Raw genomic sequence first — 22922 nt, 5'->3', positions numbered from 1 at the left:
CAGCTCCGGAGTATAATGTAGGATGTAACTCAGGATCAGTGGTGTAATATATGTACACAGTGACTGCACCAGCAGAATAGTGAGTGCAGCTCTGGAGTATAATACAGGATGTAACTCAGGATCAGTAATGTAATGTATGTACACGGTGACTGCACCAGAAGAATAGTGAGTGCAGCTCTGCAGTATAATACAGGATGTAACTCAGGATCAGTAATGTAATGTCTGTACACAGTGACTGCACCAGCAGAATAGTGAGTGCAGCTCTGGGGTATAATACAGGATGTAACTCAGGATCAGTAATGTAATATATGTACACAGTGACTGCACCAGCAGAATAGTGAGTGCAGCTCTGGAGTATAATGCAGGATGTAACTCAGGATCAGTAATGTAATGTATGTACTCAGTGACTGCACCAGCAGAATAGTGAGTGCAGCTCTGGGGTATATTACAGGAGGTAACGCAGGATCAGTAATGTAATGTATGTACTCAGTGATTGCACCAGCAGAATAGTGAGTGCAGCTCTGGAGTATAATGCAGGATGTAACTCAGGATCAGTAATGTAATGTATGTACACAGTGACTGCAGCAGCAGAATAGTGAGTGCAGCTCTGGAGTATAATACACGATGTAACTCAGGATCAGTAATGTAATGTATGTACACAGTGACTGCACCAGCAGAATAGTGAGTGCAGCTCTGGAGTATAATGCAGGATGTAACTCAGGATCAGTAATGTAATGTATGTACTCAGTGATTGCACCAGCAGAATAGTGAGTGCAGCTCTGGAGTATAATACAGGATGTAACTCAGGATCAGTAATGTAATGTATGTACACAGTGACTGCACCAGCAGAATAGTGAGTGCAGCTCTGGAGTATAATGCAGGATGTAACTCAGGATCAGTAATGTAATGTATGTACACAGTGACTGCACCAGCAGAATAGTGAGTGCAGCTCTGGAGTATAATACACGATGTAACTCAGGATCAGTAATGTAATGTAATGTACACAGTGACTGCACCAGCAGAATAGTGAGTGCAGCTCTGGAGTATAATACAGGATGTAACTCAGGATCAGTAATGTAATGTATGTAGACAGTGACTGCACCAGCAGAATAGTGAGTGCAGCTCTGGAGTATAATGCAGGATGTTACTCAGGGTCAGTAATGTAATGTATGTACACAGTGACTGCACCAGCAGAATAGTGAGTGCAGCTCTGGAGTATAATACAGGATGTAACTCAGGATCAGTAATGTAATGTATGTACACAGTGACTGCACCAGCAGAATAGTGAGTGCAGCTCTGGAGTATAATGCAGGATGTTACTCAGGGTCAGTAATGTAATGTATGTACACAGTGACTGCACCAGCAGAATAGTGAGTGCAGCTCTGGAGTATAATACAGGATGTTACTCAGGATCAGTAATGTAATGTATGTACACAGTGACTGCACCAGCAGAATAGTGAGTGCAGCTCTGGAGTATAATGCAGGATGTTACTCAGGGTCAGTAATGTAATGTATGTACACAGTGACTGCACCAGCAGAATAGTGAGTGCAGCTCTGGGGTATAATACAGGATGTTACTCAGGGTCAGTAATGTAATGTATGTACACAGTGACTGCACCAGCAGAATAGTGAGTGCAGCTCTGGAGTATAATGCAGGATGTTACTCAGGGTCAGTAATGTAATGTATGTACACAGTGACTGCACCAGCAGAATAGTGAGTACAGCTCTGGAGTATAATACAGGATGTTACTCAGGATCAGTAATGTAATGTATGTACACAGTGACTGCACCAGCAGAATAATAAGGTGGAGTTGAGCTTTAGTGGGAAGATCTGAACTGAATCTGGATGCAGAGGTAACGCAGTAATGGCCCCGTGCATCTCTATGGGGGATAGTGTAAATGGAGCTGGTGTAAATGATTTCCATCTATAGGAGAATTGGCCCTTAAAGTCTCATTATCCCGTCCACTTCTAGACTTTCCAGCTGACACGATGGCGATTTGGAGTCTGGAATTAATATTTGACTAATGTTTGTGTCTTAATTGGTTTGGATTAGCGATTATACAGCAACATAAACACGAGAGTAAGAAAATGGGGTTAATTACCGGAACGGCGTCTGCGTCCTTCCCACACTCTGGAGGCTGAGAACATCACATATGGCCCGAGGTTCTGATAATCTCAGCGCAGTCAACGCTTTCTAAGGCTTCGGAATATTATTTTCTGCCTTTTGATTAACGCAGATATAAAATAAAAACTGTTCCCAGAGTATCGGTTCTCCAACCCTTAAAGGGATTGTCTGGCCAGAAATGTGAAGGCCATTCCCCTGAATACCAGGACGGCTTGTGTCTACCATGTCCTCGTTTATGGAGGACGTCCCACCACAACCCCTTTAATGTGGACAAGATACGTGAACCGCTGTCCGGAGGCACAGGCTGGGGGCTGCCAGGGTTGGCAGCGGATGTCAGCCTGCAGCCGTCAGTGAATGCTGGGAGTTGTAGTGTTGTAACAGCTGAAGACCCACAGGTTGGAGGCCATGACCACCATTTGAGGTCCACCACGATGGATCTAGTTTTCATCGTATCCTTTAGTTATTGCATTGGGTCATGTCCAGAGGAGTCGATCTTACCAAGTAGACAGGGGGCACTATTGTGGCAGCAGCTCCGGTCCCCATAGGTCGCTAGGTATGGAGATACCACCATCTTCACCAGCTCTTCCAGCTTCAGGTAACCGTCACTGGGTCCCGATGGCTCGTGGATACCCTGAAAGGAACAACATGACAAGAACCCGTCAGGACTGCGGTGAAGGAGAACAAGATCTCCGCTCCTCCACGGGTCTTCATAGTGATACTGACGGCAGGCGCTGGTTCTGGTAACGGAGGAGGAGGCCCGACGCCACAGGAGAAGACGCCAGCTTATTCTGGGCTCATAGTAGATAGGAAGGGGGACCGGATACAGATTTGGCCCTGGGGCCCCAAGGACAAGTGACACCTCTGCCGGGGATCAATGCTTCCATCTGCACTCAAGGAAAGGGATCGTCCCAACACAACAGATCACCTCTTCCCAGGACAGGTATTATTGGATGATCCATGAGGGTCCTACAACCGGGCCGCCTACTGGTCATGAGACGAGAAGTCCCAAAAGTCCCCAGTGTGAATAGAGATTGAGTGAACAATTGCGACCACTGCTCCAATCCCTGTCTATAGGAGGTGGTCGCACTCGCTCACTAGTCCTCCATTCACTGTCCATAGTACTTGGGGTCGCACACACTCACTACCGCTCCATTTACTGTCCATAGTACTGGTGGTCGCACATGCTCACCACCGCTCCATTAACTGTCTATAGGAGGTGGTCGCACATGCTCAGTACAGCTCCATTCAATGTCTATAGTAGTGGTGGTCGCACACACTCACTACTGCTCCATTCACTCTCTATAGGAGGTGGTCGAACACGCTCACCACTGCTCCATTCACTGTCTATAGGAGGTGGTCGCACACGCTCACTACCGCTCCATTTACTCTCTATAGGAGGTGGTCGCACACGCTCACTACCGCTCCATTCACTGTCTATAGGAGGTGGTCGCACACTCTCACTACGCTCCATTCACTGTCTATAGGAGGTGGTCGCACACGCTCAGTACCGCTCCATTCACTGTCGATAGGAGTTGGTCGCACACGCTCACTACCGCTCCATTCACTGTCTATAGGAGGTGGTCGCACACGCTCACTACCGCTCCATTCACCGTCTATAGGAGGTGGTCGCACACTCACTACCGCTCCATTCACCGTCTATAGGAGGTGGTCGTACACTCTCACTACCGCTCCATTCACCATCTATAGGAGGTGGTCGCACACTCTCACTACCGCTCCATTCACCGTCTATAGGAGGTGGTCGCACACTCTCACTACCCTGCATTCACTGTCTATAGGAGGTGGTCGCACACTCACTACCGCTCCATTCACCGTCTATAGGAGGTGGTCGTACACTCTCACTACCGCTCCATTCACCATCTATAGGAGGTGGTCGCACACTCTCACTACCGCTCCATTCACCGTCTATAGGAGGTGGTCGCACACTCTCACTACCCTGCATTCACTGTCTATAGGAGGTGGTCGCACATGCTCACTATTGCTCCATTCACCATCTATAGGAGGTGGTCGCACACGCTCACTACCGCTCCATTCACCATCTATAGGAGGTGGTCGCACACGCTCACCACCGCTCCATTAACTGTCTATAGGAGGTGGTCGCACATGATCAGTACAGCTCCATTCACCGTCTATAGGAGGTGGTCGCACTCGCTCACTACCGCTCAATTCACTGTCTATAGGAGGTGGTCGCACATGCTCACTACCGCTCCATTCACTGTCTATAGGAGGTGTTCGCACATGCTCAGTACAGCTCCATTCACTGTCTATAGGAGTGGTGGTCACATGTTGTATATGTTGTTTATGGGACAACCCCTTTCAGACTCAGGATACACCATTTGTCAACAAAGATCAGAGGAAACTTCTAGACCACATCCTTTGTCCCTGTACCGCTGTTTCACATGCACTAGCACTGGATGAGTGAAAGGAGGGAAGTACAAAACAGGAACCTCCCTAGGCAAAAAATATCTGTCTTCCAGTTAGAACAGGATAGGTGCAAACTTCTATAAATCGGGGAGGATTCAGCCACCGAGACCCCCAATAATTGAGACTTAGGTCCCCCACGTGGATAGAGGGGCGGCTGCCGTTCCATGCAATCAGTGCAGGACGTCCGGAGATATTCGGACACCATGAGCTTTGAATAAATCGCCAGCGCACATGCAGGACTTCTACTCATTTCTAATGGTGAACACGTCTCGCCATTCTGAAAACTGCTTGTACCCAATGCTGTGTATACCCGGCTCTGCAAATAGCGGAGAGCAGGGGGTCCGACCCCTGGCTCTGCCGCCTAGTCGGGGGCAACTCCAAGTGCAAGTGCACTGACTACTTCAGCTTTGATTGGACAGTGTGACTATTCTCTAGTGATCTGGACAGGTTCCCTTTAAATAATATATGACTGAGAGACAATCATCCTTTGTCGGCTCCCGGCCGAGCAGGACGGACGGTGCTCATGCGTTATTGATGAGGCTCCGTCATGGTGATCTGTGCGGCTATTCTGCACATCTTCGGCAGTCTTTTTTTTTCCCGCTTTGCCCTCATTTTCTATTGTCACTTTCAGTCGATCGGGCTTCTTACAGCCCTTTGTGTCATTTTCTATAAAAAAAAATATATATATATATGAAAAAAGAAATAGAGCAATGTAATTACATGACCCAGAAAGTCAAACAATCCTGCGGTGACGCGGCTTCATACTGCGCTAATGGGTAACCAAGTAAATCCCTAAAAATAGCCGACGGATGATCAGGTCACTGGGTCACGGCTGCAAACCGGCAGCTAAAGCCGCGATTATCCCTGGATCGTCCGCGCAATGTCTAACCCTATTAGTGAGCGACCCCCTATAATTCTGCCAGAACCTGGAGGACCCCACAGCCTGCTGACTTCAATAGGAACCATGCAGTGCTTCATGTTTCCTGTGGTGGCACTGCAGAAAAATACAACACTTCACAGACTGATTGCCCGAGCAGCGCGACACCCTGTGATTTAAAGGGGATATTGAAAAAAATATATATCATTCAAAAAGGTCATAATGGATAAATAACTATAACCACAAAAGACTTTTATGTATCCCTTTGTCTCCCTGATACTCCCTATAAAATGGGAGCTTAAAATAAAAAAAGCAGAATAGTGAGTGCAGCTCTGGGGTATAATACAGGATGTAACTCAGGATCAGTAATGTATGTACACAGTGACTGCACCAGCAGAATAGTGAGTGCAGCTCTGGGGTATAATACAGGATGTAACTCAGGATCAGTAATGTATGTACACAGTGACTGCACCAGCAGAATAGTGAGTGCAGCTCTGGGGTATAATACAGGATGTAACTCTGGATCAGTAATGTAATGTATGTACACAGTGACTGCACCAGCAGAATAGTGAGTGCAGCTCTGGAGTCTAATACAGGATGTAACTCAGGATGAGTAATGTAATATATGTACACAGTGACTGCACCAGCAGAATAGTGAGTACAGCTCTGGAGTCTAATACAGGATGTAACTCAGGATCAGTAATGTAATGTATGTACACAGTGACTGCACCAGCAGAATAGTGAGTACAGCTCTGGAGTATAATACAGGATGTAACTCAGGATCAGTAATGTAATGTATGTGCACAGTGACTGCACCAGCAGAATAGTGAGTGCAGCTCTGGGGTATAATACAGGATGTAACTCAGGATCAGTAATGTAATGTATGTACACAGTGACTGCACCAGCAGAATAGTGAGTGCAGCTCTGGAGTATAATACAGGATGTAACTCAGGATCAGTAATGTAATGTATGTACACAGTGACTGCACCAGCAGAATAGTGAGTGCAGCTCTGGAGTCTAATACAGGATGTAACTCAGGATGAGTAATGTAATATATGTACACAGTGACTGCACCAGCAGAATAGTGAGTACAGCTCTGGAGTCTAATACAGGATGTAACTCAGGATCAGTAATGTAATGTATGTACACAGTGACTGCACCAGCAGAATAGTGAGTACAGCTCTGGAGTATAATACAGGATGTAACTCAGGATCAGTAATGTAATGTATGTGCACAGTGACTGCACCAGCAGAATAGTGAGTGCAGCTCTGGGGTATAATACAGGATGTAACTCAGGATCAGTAATGTAATGTATGTACACAGTGACTGCACCAGCAGAATAGTGAGTGCAGCTCTGGGGTATAATACAGGATGTAACTCAGGATCAGTAATGTAATGTATGTACACAGTGACTGCACCAGCAGAATAGTGAGTGCAGCTCTGGGGTATAATAGAGGATGTAACTCGGGATCAGTAATGTAATGTATGTACACAGTGATTGCACCAGCAGAATAGTGAGTGCAGCTCTGGGGTATAATACTGGATGTAACTCAGGATCAGTAATGTAATGTATGTACACAGTGACTGCATCAGCAGAATGGTGAGTGCAGCTCTGGGGTATAATACAGGATGTAACTCAGGATCAGTAATGTAATGTATGTACACAGTGACTGCACCAGCAGAATAGTGAGTGCAGCTCTGGAGTATAATACTGGATGTAACTCAGGATCAGTAATGTAATGTATGTACACAGTGACTGCATCAGCAGAATGGTGAGTGCAGCTCTGGGGTATAATACAGGATGTAACTCAGGATCAGTAATGTAATGTATGTACACAGTGACTGCACCAGCAGAACAGTGAGTGCAGCTCTGGAGTATAATACAGGATGTAACTCAGGATCAGTAATGTAATGTATGTACACAGTGACTGCACTAGCAGAATAGTGAGTGCAGCTCTGGGGTATAATACAGGATTATACAACCATTTATATTGCATGCCTGGACGGGGTGATAACTGGACCATAGCTAGGAATGTAGACGGGTTTCATTGCCGTTTTCGCACTGGGTAAAGCTCGTTGTTGGAGCCAGCTCCCAGCAGTCGGCCTTGTTCCCTGCTATCAGTTATACTGGGAAGTAGGTAACAAGTTCTTGCCGTCCATTTGTCGCGGACACATAAAGTGCTGTATACACATAACGGCAGGCGAATCGCATACAATATGGGAATAAACTGATAAAAGCTCCGGACTTTTCCCACCTGAAGGACCAAGAGCATCTGCAGGATGGGCGGTGGGATCGGCGACTTCATTAACGCCAGCGCAGTGTCCACGCTCACTTTTAAGAGAACAGAGTCCCTGAAGCCGAGGAGAGCAATCTGCCGAATGGTAAGTTCCTGGCCCTGGAATATAGAGAAACACATGAGCGCAGAACCTCATGAAGAGATGAGCCATAATTCACACACGTAAGACAATGGAAGCCAAAAACAAAGATCATTTACATCGCAAAGGGTGAAATCCGCAGTTGTACAACGAAAAATGACACACGGAGAACTAAAATCTGCAGCGCTGGAAATTTCCCCCCTGCACCATGGGGATGCGCCCGAAAGTTATTTTTTTCATGCAGCCACTTTGGGACATTGTTGCACTTCTGAATGATGCAGCTGCTAATGATTAATTCATTAGAGAATGTGAAGAGCTATTAGGAAGAATGGAATTGAATGTTAATTAGTAACCAGGTTTATATGTAGGGGAAGTAATGATGGCAAGTTGCAAATGGCTGGAGGTAACGAGCTGAACCTTAAAGAGCAACTATTGTTTTATTTGTTTGTTTGTTTTCCATAAATCAAAAATAAACACATAAAAATAACAAACTTTGTAATCTATCTTATCAGAGAAATCCGTTTCATTCTCCTCCTGGACTGATCGTTCTCTCTCTCCTCCCCTCTCCGTGGAAGTCTATGAGCACCAACTGTCATCTCCTATCACAGTAATGGGAAAATCTGTATTCACTAGGGACAGATTTTACGAATTCATGGGTCTATCTTCAGTGAACGCAGATTGTCCCATTACTGAGATAAGAGATGACAGTTGGTGCTCATAAACTTCTACGGAGAGGGGAGGAGCTTAGCTAGTTACTAAGCTATCCAATAAGGGTGCGCAGTATACAGACAAAAGTGGCGTAATACCTGGACGGGATAAAATATCGCCTGGAGTGTTGGCAGGATTTCCGTGAAGAAATGATCCCACAATTCGGAAAGAATCAAGACGCGGTTTTCACCTAAGAATAAATAAACGTATGAAGGATCCATCGTTCCACCCGCTGTATATTGGCGCTACGCTGCGACATCGGTGGCGTGACCGGAGATCTCATAGTATAGCGGCACAAGAAGGCCACACCGGGGTCACACAAAAAATAGCAGTTAGCAAATTGCACAAATTTTACACCATTGACCTCAATGTAATTCCTGTCCGTCTGCGATTAACTCGCATTTTTTTATATTATAAATATATATATATATATATTTTTTTTTTAACACAGAGCTCTATAGTAGACGCCGGACAAGATGTCAAATAAAATCTTTTTTTTTTTTTCTTAGAAGCTTCACGTCTGCAGTTATTACACATTGGGTCTTGCGGGTCAGAGTAGGTGTCAGTGTGGTAAAGTGCTGCCAATGTGCGGGCGCCCAGCACACAGCGTCCGCTCTCCTGCCGGTGTCAGGGTCTCTCACCTTCGTACAGCTTCACTTTCTCCTCCATGAAGGCCAAACCCTTGGAGAGCAGCCGATTCTACGAACACAAAGAGCAGTTTCATCACCAACACAGAAATGAGCGGAGTAGTCACGACTAAAGCAGGAGAACCACAGTGACCGGCAGGGCTTAAAGGGACGGTGTCGTCAGAAAATTACCTATTGGTTAAATCAGGTTTTTGTGCTTATGGGTTTTTTTTCTGATACAAAAAAAATATTCTTGCTTTTTCAAAGTGGATTTTTTTTAACTTTTACTTCCTGTCCTTTTAGGAAGAGTTTTTAGTAGACTCATTATCATCAGAGATAGGATTACAATTACTGATAACACCTCTGTACACAGCTGATGCAACAGGATCCACCAATCACAATAGGTGATGTCACAGCTCACCTCCTCCTCCTGTATAATGACTGATAACACCTCTATATACAGTAGATAACACAGGATCCACCATTCACAATAGGTGATGTCACAGCTCACCTCCTCCTGTACAATGACTGATAACACCTCTATATACAGTAAATAACACAGGATCCACCATTCACAATAGGTGATGTCACAGCTCACCTCCTCCTCCTGTACAATGACTGATAACACCTCTATATACAGTAGATAACACAGGATCCACCATTCACAATAGGTGATGTCACAGCTCACCTCCTCCTCCTGTACAATGACCGATAACACCTCTATATACAGTAGATAACACAGGATCCACCAATCACAATAGGTGATGTCACAGCTCACCTCCTCCTCCTGTACAATGACTGATAACAACTCTATATACAGTAGAAAACACAGGATCCACCACTCACAATAGGTGATGTCACAGCTCACCTCCTCCTCCTGTACAATGACTGATAACTTCTCTATATACAGTAGATAACACAGGATCCACCATTCACAATAGGTGATGTCACAGCTCACCTCCTCCTCCTGTCCAATGACTGATAACACCTCTATATACAGTAGATAACACAGGATCCACCATTCGCAATAGGTGATGTCACAGCTCACCTCCTCCTCCTGTACAATGACCGATAACACCTCTATATACAGTAGGTAACACAGGATCCACCAATCACAATACACGATGTCACATCTCCCCCCCTCCCCCTCCCTCCACAATCATGTTTGCACACGTTCATTAGATGCATCAATATAAGGTAAAGGGACAAAGTCTGTACATTGCTGTTAATATACATGTGGAGTATAATAAAGCCTCGGTGGCCAGTCTGAAAATTTTAAGATGTCTAATGTTTATACAGAAAGCAATACGAAAATAAAAAAAATTTAAAAAAAATATTTAAAAGCACAAAACCCTGATTCCAACATTAGGTCATTTTCCGATGACTCATTCACTTTAACGTAAAATCAACAGATCATCAAAAAATGAAATCTTCTGTCAATTAAAAAAAAAAAAGCCACATAACTTAATGAAATAAATAAATTCTCAATAATGATTAAAGAGGTTGTCCACGACTTGTCTCATCGGTGGGGGTGCAACACCCAGAGCCCCCACCAAACAACTGTCCCGCAGCGGAGACTGAATACATTGGACTCTTGACCTTTATCACTCTTTAGCTGGACTCATAAAATATATCAGGATTACACAGTCATCCTGACACGGATTTTCAAAATAAGTACACCAGCCTCATCAGGTCTGAGATCTATTTAATAATTTATGAAGTTTTTCTAATGACTTTTTTTTTTTTTTTTTACTAGAAACCATGAAAAGTGAGACACACAACAATGTCTCTGTGTGATTCATCCCGGCAGCCGTATGATTGCAGAGTATAATCCAGCAGGTCCGTACACGACAACCGCATGAGACTTACCTGAAAGTACTCCGTGATAAATGAGCCAAGTTCACTCTTTAGTAAATTTCTGGAAATAAAAAATAAAAAATGGGGTCATTTAATCTAATTCACCAATTTTGACAAAGGGGTCTCCTGATTTTTTTTCGATCCCAGGATGTAATCTGTTGCTGCAGGTGCTCAATTTTACTACAGCACTCCCGCAGGAGAAACGGAGTATTACAACTGCTGGCTGTATAAATGTATGGACAGGTCAGGTCCTCCAAGTCAGAAGACCCCCTTGGTCACCTTTCATTAGTCTAGGGGGGGACCTGTAGGTCACCCAAAGCTACGTCCCTTTAATAAAACAAATGATTCGCCCCGTCTGGGTCGGAGTTAGTGCTGTCCGGTGCCATCTTTGTATATCAGTGGTGTTTTTTTTGTTTGTTTTTTTTACAGAAAGGAAACAAAGACTCCATTGTGCCCCCACATCTTCCTCCCGTCTTCTACGAAGTCCGGCACCAGCTCTGAGCACAAAAAAAATAAAATAATATCACCAATATCCCCCAGCACCCCCCTCTCCCCCCTCCCCCCCCTTTCGCTAAAAATGGATCAGGAAAAATAAAAATGAAGGAAAACGGTAAAAGAAAATTCCGCTTTAGAAAAAAATTAGTATACGGGACTATACTGTAGTAGTCATGTATACGGCATATTACACGTTTATAGGCCATTAGAACAGCGAGAACCGGCTCTATGGTCTCTGCATGTAGAAAATTAGAAGAAATCTGGTTGCTAAGTAGTTACTAATCGGTTGTTAGGGGCCACAAGATTTCCCACAGAAGAAAAAAAAAAAAGACGCATTCTGGTATATATGGGGAATCCTTTTGCCCATAGCAACCGATCAGTAATAACTTAAAAAGTATGCGATTAAAATCTGGTTGCTAAGTGGTTACTGCTTGGTTGCTATGGGCAAGAAGATTTGTCACAGAAAATAAGAGATGAAATCTGGTTACTATGGGGAATTCTGTTGCCCATAGCAACCGATCAGAAAATACAAGATGCAATCTGGTTGCAGAGTGATTCCTGAATGGTTGCTAGGGGCAACAAGATTTTTCCATAGCATTCAGATTTAATCTCGTATTTTTGGGGAACCTTGATGCCTTTGCAACAGATCAGTAGCTAATAAGCAACCAGGTTTCATCTCTTATCTTTTAAGTACTTACTGATCGGTTGTTATGGGCAACAAGACCCCCCATATCTTCTTTAAACAGAAGATCGATACGATCAGAGAAAGCTTTGGCCCACAGCGCCCACTGCCCCTCTTAGCTGCTCAACCCTGCTCCTCCAAAACCAGCTTCTCCACCATGACAGAAGATCAGCTCTCCACCCTCCTGTCAAGATCACACCTCACCACCTGCACGCTTGACCCGCTCCCATCCCACCTCATCCCTAACCTTTCCACGGTCTTCATCCCAACCCTAACGCACCTCTTCAACCTCTCACTCACAACAGGTGTCTTTCCCTCATCCTTCAAGCATGCCAAGATCACAACCATCCTCAAAAAGCCCTCCCTCGACCCATCCTCTGTGTCTAGCTATCGCCCGATATCTCTTCTCCCTTATGCCTCCAAATTGCTGGAGCAACACGTCCATCTTGAACTGTCCTCCCACTTCTCCTCCTGCTCCCTCTTTGATCGGTTACAATCAGGCTTCCGTTCCCATCACTCAACTGAAACTGCCCTAACTAAAGTCACCAATGACCTACTAACTGCCAGGAGCAAGCGACACTACTCTGTCCTCCTTCTCCTGGACTTGTCTTCTGCCTTTGACACTGTTGACCACTCCCTTTTGCTACAAATCCTCTCATCCCTTGGCATCACAGACTTGGCCCTTTCCTGGATCTCGTCATATCTAACAGACCGAACATTCAGTGTCTCCCTCCCCCACACCACCTCCTCACTTCGCCCCTTGTCAGTCGGTGTTCCTCAAGGCTCTGTTCTAGGACCCCTACTCTTCTCCATCTACACTTTCGGCCTGGGACAGCTCATAGAATCCCACGGTATGCAGTACCATCTCTACGCTGACGACACGCAGATCTACCTCTCCGGACCTGACCTCTCCTCCTTACTTACCAAAATCCCGCACTGCCTGTCTGCCATTTCAGCCTTTTTTTCTGCTCGCTTTCTACAACTGAACATGGACAAAACAGAATTCATCATCTTTCCCCCATCTCACTCTACCCCTCCACCAGACCTATCCATCAATGTCAATGGCTGCTCACTATCCCCAGTCCCACTCGCCCGGTGCCTCGGGGTGATCCTCGACTCTGCCCTCTCTTTCAAGCCACATATCCAAGCCCTTGCCTCCTCCTGTCGTCTCAAACTCAAAAATATTTCCCGGATCCGTGCTTTCCTTGACCGCAACACTGCAAAAACGCTAGTGCATGCCCTTATCATCTCCCGCCTCGACTACTGCAACCTCCTACTCTTTGGACTCCCCTCTAGCACTCTGGCACCACTCCAATCCATCCTACACTCTGCTGCCCGACTAATCCACCTGTCCCCCCGCTATTCCCCAGCCTCTCCCCTGTGTCAAGCCCTTCACTGGCTTCCTATCGCCCAGAGACTCCAGTTCAAAACCCTCACAATGACATACAAAGCCATCCACAACCTGTCTCCTCCATACATCTGTGACATGGTCTCCCGGTACCTACCTACACGCAACCTCCGATCCTCTCAAGACCTCCTTCTCTACTCCCCTCTCATCTCTTCTTCCCATAACCGCATCCAAGACTTCTCCCGTGCTTCCCCCATACTCTGGAACTCTCTACCCCAACACATCAGACTTGCGCCTACCATAGAAACCTTCAAAAAGAACCTGAAGACTCATCTCTTCCGACAAGCCTACAGCGATCCTCAACCTACTGAACAGCCGCACAGCCAGCTCTTCCCTCTCCTAGTGTATCCTCACCCACCCCCTGCAGACTGTGAGCCCTCGCGGGCAGGGTCCTCCCTCCTTATGTACTCGTGTGCCTTGTTATCTGCTCATGTTTAATGTATTTGTCTATATTTGCCCCGTATTCACATGTAAAGCGCCATGGAATAAATGGCGCTATAAAAATGTATAATAATAATAATAATAATAGCAACCAGATTTAATCTCATATCTTTTAAGTAGTCACTGATCGGTTGCTATGGGCAACAGGGCTCCCTATAGCAACCAGATTTAATCTCACATCTTTTAAGTAGTCACTGATCGGTTGCTATGGGCAACTAGACTCCCCTATAGCAACCAGATTTCATATCTTTTAAGCAGTCACTGATCGGTTGCTATGGGCAACAAGGCTCTCCATAGCAACCAGATTTCATATCTTTTAAGCAGTCACTGATCGGTTGCTATGGGCAACAGGGCTCCCCATAGCAACCAGATTTAATCTCACATCTTTTAAGTAGTTACTTACCGGTTGCTTTGGGCAATTTCATCTCGTATTATGCCCTTTGATGCCCTTGCAAACAATCAGTAACTATTCACAAAATGGGAGATGAAATCTGGTTGCTGTAGTGGAGTCTTTTTACCCATAGCAACCATTCGTTAGCTACTTAGCAATCAGATTTCATCTTTGGTTGCTATGGGCAACAAGATTTCTCATAGAAACTAAATCAGTTGCTACTTGTCAACCAGACTTCGTCTTGTATTTTTCTAAGAGATTACTGATCGGTTGCTGTCGGCAACAAGATTTCAGCTAATTTTCTAAGTAGTCACTAATTGGTTGCTATGGGCAACAAGGTAGAGGGTTTGTTTTTTTCTGGATGCCCTTTTTACTTTCAGTCTGCATGTTAGGATGTCTAATTAGAGCCGATTAATTCTAATAATATACGGGGGGTGGAGACATTGGAGAGCTGCACTTTAAGTCACGGTGACAGGTGCACGAAGCTCGGGGCTTTACAATCACATTCTGTCGGCTGTAAATAATCCTTCTTGGCCCAGAGTCTGAGGATGATTGCACCCGTTTAGACAGGTCCAGATTTTTTCGCTGAACGCGGGGCTGAGCGAGCGCCGATGAGAAATGCTAGCGGAATATGCGGAGACGTTCGATGGCATCGTGTGATTTAAAGCAGGGGTCCCCAACTCCAGTCCTCAAGGCCCACCAACATGTCATGTTTTCAGGATTTCCTTAGTCTTGCCCAGGTAATAATTGCATCACCTGTGCAATGCAAAGGAAATCCTGAAAACATGACCTGTTGGTGGGCCTTGAGGACTGGAGTTGGGGACCTCTGATTTAAAGGGCCAGGCCGGCATTTTTCTTACAAAGGGATGAAAAAAATTTCTGCGGCAAAAATTAACGTGTGCACATACCCTTAGTGGGTCGTAGCTCAGTTTTTGGAAGTTTTTCCGGTACTCTTTAAAAATTAAGTGCACCCTTCTGCTGCTATACCAATGGTGATACACTGGGTCTTGGTCAACCATTTGCTCTTTGTATCTGCTAGAATCTCCTGGATTTTAGAATGATCAATATATATTATATATTGCTGTCTTTTACATTATTTTTATTTATTTACTAGCTGAAGAGCCCGGCGTTGCCTGGGCATAGTAAAAATCTGTGGTTAGTTATAACACCTCACTTCTCTTATTTTCCCATCACGCCTCTCATTTTCTCCCTCACTCCTCTCATTCCCCCCTAACACTTGTAATTTCAACCTCACATCTGTCATTTTCTGATCACTCCACTATTTTTCCTCACTCCTCTCATTTTCACCTCACACCTCTCATTTTCACCTCATCACCTCAGTATATACATGTTTGTCATCTCCCTTATATATAGTATACACCTGTATGTCATCTCCCCTGTATATAGTATATACCTGCTGTGTGTCATCTCCCCTATATATAGTATATACCTGCATGTCATCTTCTATATATAGTATATACCTGTATGTCATCTCCTCCTGTATATAGTATATACCTGTGTGTCATCTCCCCTGTATATAGTATATATCTGTGTGTCATCTCCTCCTGTATATAGTATATACCTGCATGTCATCTTCTATATATAGCATATACCTGTATGTCATCTCCTCCTGTATATAGTATATACCTGTGTCATCTTCTCCTGTATATAGTATATACCTGTGTCATCTTCTCCTGTATATAGTATATACCTGTGTGTCATCTCCTCCTGTATATATATGTACTTGTATGTCATCTCCTCTATATAGTATATACCTGTGTGTCAGCTCTCCTGTATATAGTATATACCTGTGTGTCATCTCTCCTGTATATAGTATATACCTGTGTGTCATCTCCTCCTGTATATAGTATATATCTGTATGCCATCTCCTTCTGTATATATTATATACCTGTGTGTCATCTCTCCTCTATATAGTATATACCTGTGTCATCTCTCCTGTATATAGTATATATCTGTGTGTCATCTCCCCTGTATATAGTATATACCTGTGTGTCATCTCCTCCTGTATTAGACCTTGTTCACACATTATTTGCTCAGTATTTTTACCTCAGTATTTGTAAGCTAAATTGGCAGCCTGATAAATCCCCAGCCAACAGGAAGCCCTCCCCCTGGCAGTATTTATTATCTCACACATACACATAATAGACAGGTCATGTGACTGACAGCTGCCGGATTTCCTATTTGGTACATTTGTTGTAGTTTGTCTGCTTATTAATCAGATTTTTATTTTTGAAGGCTAATACCAGACTTGTGTGTGTTTTAGGGCGAGTTTCGTCTGTCAAGTTGTGTGTGTTGAGTTGTGTGTGGCGACATGCATGTAGCGACTTTTGTGAGATGAGTTTTGTGTGGCGACATGCGTGTAGCAACTTTTTGTGTGTCGAGTTGCATGTGACAGGTTAGTGTAGCAAGTTGTGTGCAGCAAGTTTTGCGCATGGCGAGTTTTGCGCGTGGCGAGTTTTATGTGTGGTGCCTTTTGAGTATGTGCAAGTTTTGTGTGAGGCAACTTTTGCATGTGTTGCAACTTTTGTGCATGTGGCAATTTTTCCGCGTGTGCAAGTTTTGCGTGTGGCGAGTTTTGCACTTGTGGCGAGTTTTGCACTTGTGGCGAGTTTTGCAAGAGCCTAGTTTTTGCATGTGGCGAGTTTTGAGCAGCGACTTTTGTGTTTCGACTTTTATGTGGCGAGGTTGGTGTATTTGTGGTAAAATGTGTGCTGAGGGTAATATGTGTTCAAGCACGTGGTAGTGTGTGGCGCATTTTGTGTGTGTTCATATCCCCGTGTGTGGTGAGTATCCCATGTCTGGGCCCCACCTTAGCAACTGTACGGTATATACTCTTTGGCGCCATCGCTCTCATTCTTTAAGTCCCCCTTGTTCACATCTGGCAGCTGTCAATTTGCCTCCAACACTTTTCCTTTCACTTTTTCCCCATTATGTAGATAGGGGCAAAATTGTTTGGTGAATTGGAACGCGCGGGGTTAAAATTTCACCTCACAACATAGCCTATGTCGCTCTCATGGTCCAGACGTGTGACTGTGCAAAATTTTGTGATTGTAGCTGCGACGGTGCAGATGCCAATCCCAGACATACATACACACATACATACACACACACACATTCAGCTTTATATATTAGATTTTTTTTTACTTTTTCCTACCCTTACACCTTCCGATTCATTAACACTTTCCCCACCTATTTTCAGTTTTACTCATCAATACAACCGGCGGACAGTCATAGCAAAACTTCAGACACTTTGCAAGTAACTTTGGAATGATGCTTAAACTTTACAGAAATTAATCTTAAACATTAATATTATTAACAAAAAAATATTCTGTAAAATCATATTTGCTCATCCTTTTCCTTTATTCATTATTATCTCAATTTTTAAACACAGGTATTGGAAACCATCGCCAAGTTCCTGATGACAGATTATTATTTTATTAGAGCCATTTCCAGGGGAAAAAAAATATCAACCTGAAATAAGAGAAGCTTTATTCTTAACATCTGATCATGTTAATTAAAGAGGACCTGACAAAAAAGATTTTATCACCCCCCCCCCCCCCCATAATAAATGTCGCTGTTCTCCTGAATCCGGCGATGTTTTTCTTTCGTTTCTGCGCCTTTCCGTTCCCGAGATATGACCCTCTCCTCACTGTATATAAATTTGGTCTTGTAAGCCAACAGGGTGTGACTACTCAAAAAACCCACAGAGAAGAGTTGAGGACACGCCCCTTTTGCTAAGACAACTAGATTTATCTACAGGGAAGAGGAGGCCGTATCTCAGGAATGAAGAGGAGCAGGAAGAAAAGAAAAACGTCGCCGGATTCAGGAGAACAGCGGCGTTTACACCAGGTAAAAATAAAAGACATATTTATGGCAATGGACAGTTCCTTTAAGCTTCGTGAAGAAGTTATTAAAGCCAGTGTTTGTGTGTGAACCTGACAGTTCAGTGTGAGAATTGCGATAATGCAGCGGGTGAGTGTGAGAAACGACGGCCGTGTGATATTGTGGTTAGGGTTGTGGGGTTGACCTTGTAGCTCGCAGCTGGGCCCCTCTACACCATACCTGATGTTCTCGTTAAGGGAGTAGAGTTCGTTAGCTTGCAGGCCTCCTCCTTTGAACACGTTGATGACTGCGTTCTGCACGCTGAGGAAGGAAACCACTAAATATTCAGTATGTGACATCTGTCCCAAAACAGCTGAGTAGCATAAATGTGGTGAGAAATAGAAGAAATAACTAACAACAGACAGAAAACTTAGAAGCCACGGCCTATTGAGGCCCCCAATTAAAAATAAAGTGTGTCCAATAGTATAAAAGGGCCTCCTTTTTAAGAAATAGCACCTCTCATGGGCTGTTTTTTTTTCTATTGCATTCAATCAGCTTTTTCTGCAACGATCAGCTGCAAGTGTTACATTTCCCTGCAGTGCCTCCACAGGGGAAATTAAGTATTGCAGTTTCCATAGAGTAATGCACGGACCAGGTCCTCCAGACCAAGAGATACTCTTTGTAGCCACTTTTTTCTGAGGGTCCTGAATAAAGGGCCTTCCTCTATTCACTCAGTAAGGTAGGCAGTTGAAATTAAAGTTTTCAAACCCAAACAACCCCTTTAAGAAGTGATAGGAGGTCAAGGTTGAGCTCCTAAAAATGGATGTAACAAAGAAAATTGTCAGCAACATATTAACAGACTCTTATACTCTTCAGGGTAAATGCCCAATAGACCAATGAACCCAATCATGTGCCGCACTTGGACGCTAAACCTGTATTTCAACATTGTTTGAATTAGATGCTTTCATTTCCTCATTAAAGGGGTATTCCTGTCTCCAAAATCCTATCCCAATGAGTACTAGGAGGTAAAAATAATAATATTATATATATAATAATATTAACAAACCCCTCCAATTAGAAATGTAGTATAGTTCTTCTGATAAGCTATGTGGCTTACCCCATGTGCAGGGCATTGCACTAGCTTGGGTATCCATGGTTACAACCACATACATGATTACAACCATGGATACCTAAGCTAGTGCAATGCCCTGCACATGGGGTAAGCCACATAGCTTATCAGAAGAACTATACTACATTTCTAATATTATTATTATTACAACTACTACACATTGGGATGGGATCTTGGAGATGAGAATACCCCTCTAAAGCAAGAAGTAAAGGAAAAAGAGAAGGGAATATCTTTGGAGGTCAGATATAGGATTATCTGCGGGATTAATGCTCAGATTTAGAATCCTAAATATAAAAACACAAGAGCGGGTATCGGAGGGGGGATGGGTACATGCACATTCAGGTTCACCGTAGCGTCCCCGGGTTCTGATCTCGGAGGACGGCCTTGTTGGGCACCATTACTGCTCCCACCGAGGTGCCGCACAGTGGTACTATACAGCGGAGGGATTTCTGAGATCTGTCATTCAGGAGTTTGGGAAAGCTGGAATGGCGGCCATATTGTATGTCACTGTACCTGTTCCACATTGCGCTGGAATTCAGCTGCGCGGCCGGTCTGCCGGCATAAAAGCGCGGTAAATCGCTGAGCGCCGGGGAGCTCATGAAGCGAGGCCGAGGGCGCCGGAACGTTCCCATCTTGGTCAACTGCACCGTAAAGTACGGCAGGAGGGTCTGACTCCCAGTCATGCGGGCAGGAGGGTGAGCGCCAGACGTGGCAGCGATGTACGGGAGTGAACGAGGGAAAGAGAGAACCTGCAAAAAAGAATTAATAACATTAAGGCTATGTTCACACGCAGCATTTTGATGCATTTTTTTTCAGCTTTCTTTGTAGTAAACTAATTAGTTAATTTTATTAATCAAAAATATTTTTATTTTTTTTGCTCATTCTCATTGCTTTCTATGGGTGAAAAAAAAATGCTGCAAAAATGCAGAAAGAATTGACATGCTGCAGTTTAAAAAAAAAAAAAAAAAAAAAAAACCCGCAGCGGTTTTCCAAATTTAGTTACGAAAAAAAAGCGAGCGAGTGCATGAGATTCTTGAGATCTCGGAGATTTTTCTGGTACTGACAGCTTTTATTATGAATAATATTAATAAAAAAAACGCTGCATGTGAACACAGCCTAACAGTGTATGATAACGCAGCGGCTAAGGAGTGAGCCAGGATCTTCTGCAGCAGCTGAGGCGTGTGCGTTCAGATGTTCTGCAGCAGCGGAGTCTCGTGTTATGATGTTCTGCAGCAGCTGTTTTTAGGGTATGGGATGTGAAAAACACGCAAAAAATAATGCTTGGGCAAAATATTACAAATAATGGATTTTGATGGAATTATATATATATATATATATTTTTTTTTTTTTAAACAGATCCACGTCCACAGAGGCTGCATTGAGTCCCTATAGCAGAGCATTGCAGAGCTGCGGAGACTCCATGTGGCGCCATATGTTGCATCTGTATGGAACATGTCCCAATGCCAATTACACTTTCAGGGAAAAAAAAAAAATAATGAAATGTTATATTCCCAAGAGGAGGCTTATTAGAGCTGTAATTCGCTCTTTAGCCTGAAGCCTAAAAGCCAGATGAAGGTTCAAGCATCCTTGTGACCGGCCCCAATAAAAAAAAAAAGAAAAAAAACAACACACAACAGCACTAAGACAGAATTATTTAAAGGGCAATTTAATGTATTGCTCCAGTACACATAGAATACAAAAAAATAAAAATAAATAGTTAAGTAACTTTTAATTACAAATTCCACATTGTTTTGTATCTGCATGTTCTATGCAGACCTGTTTCCATGGATACAGACTACAAACAAACCCTGTGTAGTCGGAGTCGGCAGTTACATAAAAAAAAAAAAAAAACGCAAATGTAAACAAAAATGGATGATCGGTTTGTTTATGGTCAGACGGAGTTCTTCAGCGTACAGGCTAATAGGAGGGGGTCTCGAATAGAGGGGCGATCCTCTCTGGTGCCCATACACTGTATAGAAAGAGGTTGTCCTGCGGGAAAAAAAAAAAAAAAAAAACAACAATGGCTGCAATCTGATTAGTTGCAACAGAGTGCCCCTTCTTTATCTCAGGACTCGTCGGTCGATTCTTTTTTGGCAATACATCTTAAAAAAAAATAAAAACAATACTTACCGCTGATTTCTTCCTCTTTTTTTATAGGAGACGGTTTTGACCTTTGCAGAACATACTGGAGGCTGATGAAGTAATCTTCAGTATTACACACAAACATGATCCATCCAGAATGGAGGTTTTCGAATAACCGCCTCCACTTCCCGAGCGATCGCTTTGGCGCGGTCTGTGCATTTCCAAGGGCGGCTGATTCGGGGGTATGCGGCATCTGACGGGTTTTTTTTATTTTGCAGAACTGTCACTTCAGTCTTTGTTCATTACTTCCCTTAGTCACAGGTCGACTACATTTAACCCCTTAGTGAGATGTTTGTTTCTCAAAAAAAACAAATTGCAATTCTGTAAACGGCCCACGCATGAGTCATTTTAAGAAAAAGAAAAAAAAGCGAAGCTACACAAGGAACAAGTCAAAAAATGTCTGCCCCTTTGTCGTGTATCTCTTCACTTTCTGCACTTATTGTTCGGTTTGTTTCATTCCGAATAGAAAAAACCCCAATATGCATAAGGAAACCATCAGCAACCTGCTGTTGACTGATCTTATACTGTTGTGTCTCTGTACTGCTATGGAAAAGCAATCATTTCTTAATGTGAACGGGGCTGTAGATGTGATTGGTATATTACAGAACTTTTTGGGATAAAAAAAAAGCTGATCACACAACTGATAATTAGAATAAAGAACGGAGAATTGCAAAACAAGTTCCATCAACAGCAGCTTCTTGACAGTTTCCAAAAGCAGTATGTATGTATGTATGTATGTATGTATATATATATATATATATATATATATATGTCTGTCATAACGAGACAACCTGCTGAAATCAATTGTCTTCACTTACTCTACAACATCAGGAAAAAAAAAATAAAACAAATAAAAAAAAAAATATATATATAAAATATATATATATATTAATTTTATTTATTTTTTTGTTTTATTTTTTTTTTCCTGATGTTGTAGAGTAAGTGAAGACAATAGATTTCAGCAGGTTGTCTCGTTATGACAGACGCTGCAGCTCTGGCTTCAGAAAATCCCACATAAATTGGATAAATAGATTTTTTGTTGTTTCTTTTTTGTTTGTTTTAATAAAAGTGGGAAATTGACTTCGTTAAAAGAGAAGAATTATTTGTTGAGATGATTTTTTTATGTCAAAGTACAAAGAAGCTCTGTCATTATAAAGTATTATTATACTACTCCTATAATACCAAAAAATATAATATTGGAGGTGCGGTAAAAGGTTATAGCACCACGTTTACGAAAATTTAGTTTTTCTATATTTTGCCACTTCTCTGCAAATTATGCTATTTGGGGCGCCAGAGTCATGATGGTGATCCGTACAGCATAAAACACTGTAACTGTAGCCTGCCTGGTGGCTCACAGAGTCAGCGCCGTACCCTGGCTC

At 43.4% G+C, this 22922-nt stretch overlaps 1 protein-coding gene across 1 annotated transcript in view; it reads right to left on the bottom strand.

The window, feature by feature from the left end:
* The window catches only part of PRR5L (proline rich 5 like), a 44650-nt gene that overhangs the window by 4810 nt on the left and 16918 nt on the right, over positions 1–22922 (bottom strand). The window contains exons 2-8 of the mRNA XM_069740336.1: positions 19915–20150; positions 18513–18593; positions 11025–11073; positions 9171–9228; positions 8628–8719; positions 7701–7841; positions 2625–2757 (exon numbers count right to left, since the gene is read on the bottom strand). Coding sequence (XP_069596437.1) covers positions 2625–2757; positions 7701–7841; positions 8628–8719; positions 9171–9228; positions 11025–11073; positions 18513–18593; positions 19915–20084 — 724 coding nt within the window. The 5' untranslated portion in view covers positions 20085–20150. The remainder of the gene's footprint in view (positions 1–2624; positions 2758–7700; positions 7842–8627; positions 8720–9170; positions 9229–11024; positions 11074–18512; positions 18594–19914; positions 20151–22922) is intronic.

The sequence above is a fragment of the Ranitomeya imitator genome, chromosome 9 (assembly GCF_032444005.1).
Source record: "Ranitomeya imitator isolate aRanImi1 chromosome 9, aRanImi1.pri, whole genome shotgun sequence".
Lineage (NCBI taxonomy): Eukaryota > Metazoa > Chordata > Amphibia > Anura > Dendrobatidae > Ranitomeya > Ranitomeya imitator.
This window is presented reverse-complemented; position numbering and strand designations above follow the sequence as displayed.